This window comes from Pygoscelis adeliae, unplaced genomic scaffold, assembly GCF_000699105.1.
Source record: "Pygoscelis adeliae isolate BGI_AS28 unplaced genomic scaffold, ASM69910v1 Scaffold122, whole genome shotgun sequence".
NCBI lineage: Eukaryota > Metazoa > Chordata > Aves > Sphenisciformes > Spheniscidae > Pygoscelis > Pygoscelis adeliae.
In genome coordinates this window covers 2300936-2305669 of record NW_008824358.1, presented here as the reverse complement: position 1 = coordinate 2305669, position 4734 = coordinate 2300936, and the positions used below count along the sequence as shown (strand labels likewise).

The 4734-nt window shown below is 41.1% G+C and overlaps 1 protein-coding gene across 1 annotated transcript in view; it reads right to left on the bottom strand.

The window, feature by feature from the left end:
• Positions 1–4734, bottom strand: part of TMX4 (thioredoxin-related transmembrane protein 4) — a 25928-nt gene that overhangs the window by 20219 nt on the left and 975 nt on the right. The window contains exon 2 of the mRNA XM_009319627.1: positions 4548–4609. Within this exon, the coding sequence (XP_009317902.1) occupies positions 4548–4609 (62 nt within the window). The remainder of the gene's footprint in view (positions 1–4547; positions 4610–4734) is intronic.

The window sequence follows — 4734 nt, the reverse complement described above, 5'->3', positions numbered from 1 at the left end:
CTTCCCATGGGCAGGCAGGTGTTCAGCCATCTCCAGGAAAGCAGGGCTCCGTCACGCGTAACGGTTACTTGGGAAGACAAACGCCATCATTCCAAATGCCCCCCCCTTTCCCTTTTCTTCCCCCAGCGTTATATGCTGAGCATGACGTCATGTGGTGTGGAATATCCCTTTGGTCAGTTGGGGTCAGCTGTCCTGGCTGTGTCCCCTCCCAGCTTCTTGTGCACCCCCAGCCTCCTCGCTGGTGGGGTGGGGTGGGGTGAGAAGCAGGAAAGGCCTTGATGCTGTGCAAGCCCTGCTCAGCAGTAACCAAAACATCCCTGTGTTATCAGCACTGTTTCCAGCACAAATCCAAAACACAGCCCCGTACTAGCAACTGTGAAGAAAATTAACTCTACCCCAGCCAAAACCAGCACAAGTTTTTTTGTTTGTTTGTTTGGGTTTTTCTGGTTTGGGTTTTTTTTTTTTTTTTTGCAAACTGCCAAAGCCCTAACTATCTCAAAGAGCAAACAAAGGAGGGTTCTTCCCTGGATTCTCCTGCCAAGCTTCACTCAAACACCTTAATACCGAGGCACTGTTCTGGGGTTTTTGTTTCAGGGTACAAGCTCAACCTTATGAATTCCCATTCTGCATGGGAATTCCCATTCCCAACCTGACATGCCTATCTTTTCCAATAATACCTGAATAAAGGGGGAAGGTAACTGCATACCATTGTGGTGTGATGCACCAGAAGCCAAACAAATTGTATTCTCTAAGATAACGTTTCAAATGCTGCTTTCCACTTGTTCTACATCTCAGTAACGAAATGCATTTTAAACTTCCAAGAACAAGATGAGAAGCAAAGCAGGGTATATCATAATTATCCAGCTCTCTAATTTCAAAAAACAAGAAAAGGATAAGAGTGCTAGCTGCAATTAAAAAAGACCCCAACAACTTTCCATTCACAAGCAGGATTTTTTAAAGATGGAGAACTGATTTTTAAAATGTAAAGCCAATCAATCACTGAAAAATTATGTGAAATCTTCTAGAACTTGAGCAGATTAACTTCCACCATTGCAGATGTTTTTGTCCCCTTCTATAATAGTAAAGCATCTGCTGCCAAGGACATTTCAGTTTCACATTTTACCAGTTTCTGTTCAGCCAGTGCATGGCACAGTAATCAGCTGCACGTTTGGTTATCTAATAAGAGTCCATAGATAATTTGGTCACTTCCTCTGAAGTCCATGGAGGGCTGCAGAAGCTGCAGAACCAAAACAGAGTTTTGGTAACTTGATTTTCATTCTCCCCCACTTTTGGGTTGGGTTTTTTTTTTTTTTTTTGAAGAATGGGACAAAGAAAAGCCTGGATACTAACAAATAAAGAGGAAGTAAGAGACTATACTCCCCTAAGTGACAGAAAATTCCCAATGTTACTGAACTCGCAATCTAAGTTACAGTCATTGTTAAATAATTGCATAAATTAACTCCTGAAGAACTCCATAAAAGTGTTTCAAGCCAACTGTTTAAAAGCATTAAACCGTGTAAATACCAAAACAATCAGTTAGATCTTCAGCACACTCCCTTGAAACTACAGACAAAAGTGCTAGTGGGAGAACTGAACCCTTGTGATAATCCGGCCTACTAGATAGCAGGACAATGTTTCTTGATAAATGATAATGAGAAAATAAAGTATGGCCCTATGCTACAGGCATGATAAGCTAGCCTTGAAAACATGACTATTACACTATTCTCCCGATCTTCACCTGGCTAGAACTAAAATAGAAAATTAAGACATTCTTTTTTGAGGTATACACAGCACTAAGTTCTGTGCTGAAACAAATGGGAACCAAAACATTTAACATCCTGTGTGGGAACTAAACTAGAGATTTTCCCGATGGGCAAGTTCCTGAAGTACTGCAGGTGCAACAGGAGCACATTAAATAGTATCATTTGTAATCAGAGGCATAAAGACAACAAGTTTATTATTGGAGGGTTTTTTGTGTGTTCGTTTGTTTTAGTCTACTTCAAAAAGAGGAGGATGTTAAATTAAGATCAGTCAAGCTTGGAACAAGCTATGTTTACAAATGTAAAATGCACTTTTAAATAAACAGACCAGAAATTTGTTTTCTATATTCCTAAAAGACACAATATTAAAAATAAAGACAAAAAAATTCCTCGTATTAACGAATCATTATCTTGCAGCTACAGACTAGAGATAAGTCAATAAGGAAACCTTTTATAACAGTTCATTCCAGCATCACACTCGCAGCACTTCAGCGAGGATCTGTGCGCTGCGATAGTAACAGTAAGCAAAAAGTGTTTTAATGTCTTTCAGAGACACAGTTATCCAGAACATTTTTATCAATGAAATGCAGCAGTGCTTCCAGTGCCTGCAATTTTGCCAGCTATGAATAACCGAATATTTACAAAAAGTCAGCCAAGTACACACACTTCTGCTAGGAGGGACGAAGGAAGAAAATTCCTATTTCCACTACAAATCCCACACACAAGTAATTTCTGACTTAAGTTTCTCTATTTGTGCACCTGAGAACAATAAAAAAGTGGTAGCATACAGTAATTCACCTACACTACTTTCACAAATAGAAAAACTGACGTTAAACAGAAGTAGTAGTATCTGTCACTACCATGGCAGAAGGGTTCAAGCCAGTAATCTAGAGCAGATGACCAAATATTTTTTTCATAGAGATCCTATAACAACATTTGCATTAAAAAAATAAAAATAAGGTCTGCTTGGAAAACAAAGGTCTTTCAAACAAAAAGGAGGTTCTTTGAGCACATGAGGTTTTGATGAACAATACTGTAGTCTGGCCAACAGACCTACCACACAGCATGGAAGGAATCAATGAACCGACATGAAGGACTCCTGTCCGGATCACCAGCTCTAAACCAGATAAAAATCAGTAGAAGCCAAAATCCATCAGCATGAAAACAGCTGCAAGAATCATAAGAAATCAATGCTAGATCTCAAACTCCTGTTTAGACATGATTGGGAATCTCAAACTCTCACTAATTCAAGAACAGCAGCGTTGAGTTAGCATCCTCAGTAAAGACAAAGGTTCCTTCTCAGTTAGGAGAAGAGCAGAAAGCACTAGAAATCTACCACAGAAAGTAGCATGGAGAAGCAAGGATCTTTCGCACATCAAACACTGCACATAAAATAAAAACAAGTCTAATTTAAGCGATGTACCAACATGCACTGTATTCAGCAAGCACTAAAGCTGATTTTGCCACCCTTGCTATTGTCAGCTACCTGTCACCCCAAACCAGAGTGCAATGTTTCAAGCAGAGTAAAGACTCACAAAGTATTTTAACTGTTCATTATTCCAATCACTTCTGATTTCAGTCAGTTCCTCTATTCTTTTTTCCTCAGGGGCATGCACCACTAGTTATTTAAATATTTTCTCTTAGAAATAAAAACTTTGAGTCACCATAAATAACCTTTTTCCTCTTTAAGAGTCATCAACTCAGGTATGAATCAGTCACTTTCATACAGCAGCTTCCACATAGGACTAGGATGTCAGAAGTGGAAAAATTTCAATTTAAAAAATAAATATATTTTCTCCCACTCCAAGATCATCTCTTCCCCCACCTTTTAGAACACAATAAATGAAAAGGAAAAAAAGAGACTCAAAATCAAACCCAATTCCTTAGTCACAACACTGGGCATCCCAGGGTCTCTCAATCAGCTATTTCAGGATTGTTCCCATCTATTCACTGTTTAACACCAGGTATCCAGTAGGATCCTGAGCAGTAAAGCCCTAGGGGAAGTGATCGTCCCTCCCCCTAATAAGAGACTGCAGATAACTCAAATTCAATACTAAAACAAAATTTAAAGCAGCTGGGTAAGTGAGTATTCATGAGGGAGCATGAGTTCAGTTGCTGATGGGCAACCCATCTGTTTCACGGGCTACCCGGTCTGTTTCAAACTGCTCAGACTCAAGCACTTCCACAGAGGAGCAGCACACATACCACAACAAAATCCTGTTTCATAGCTGCACAGTACACAGATATCATGTGAGCAGACAGCCTATTTAAACTACTTTTTTTTTTTTAACTGCTGTCTTAAAAAAACCCTCAAGTTCCTTTTCCCCTTTCTAAATACAAGCCGGTGAGTTAGCCTCCGTGCACAAAACGTCATGTGCATTTCAAGAACAGTATCATGTCACAACTGAAGCCGTGACACCATGACAGTTAGTTAGAAGCACTTAAAACTCTAGCTGGCAATAGGCAAACCTCTCTAGCTGTCACCAGGATAAAGCAACAGCAGCACTGAAAAGTTAATGAAATCTGATGCATCTCCCTTGAACAACGAGAAATCGCATAGAGCAACGGGGCTGGAAGCGAGGGCGTACCGGGATATTATGTAACGCCACTGTGGAAGCCCACTCCTGCTAAATATTACTACCAAATTCAGCCTTCCCAGCTTGCACAGAATCCAGTGAAAGTCCCAAGTGGGTAAGCAGTGCAAGGTGCAGTGCCTGATGCTATTCCCCAGCAGGCAGTTGTCTTGAATAACACCGCTGAAACGTGATCAGCGACACCACAGCTTACCGAAACGCGCCCAGTTTAACCTTGGGGCTCTCAGGCGCTCTGTGCCCGCACAAGACCAGAACCTGAAGGAAGTCTGCCTTTATCAGATCACCTCAAACAAGGTCAGCGTGTGCCTTCAGGCCGAGGGCCGGCAACGCTTGGTGGAAGAGGGGATCACGGGCATTAGGTGACCCTGCGTGGACGCGGC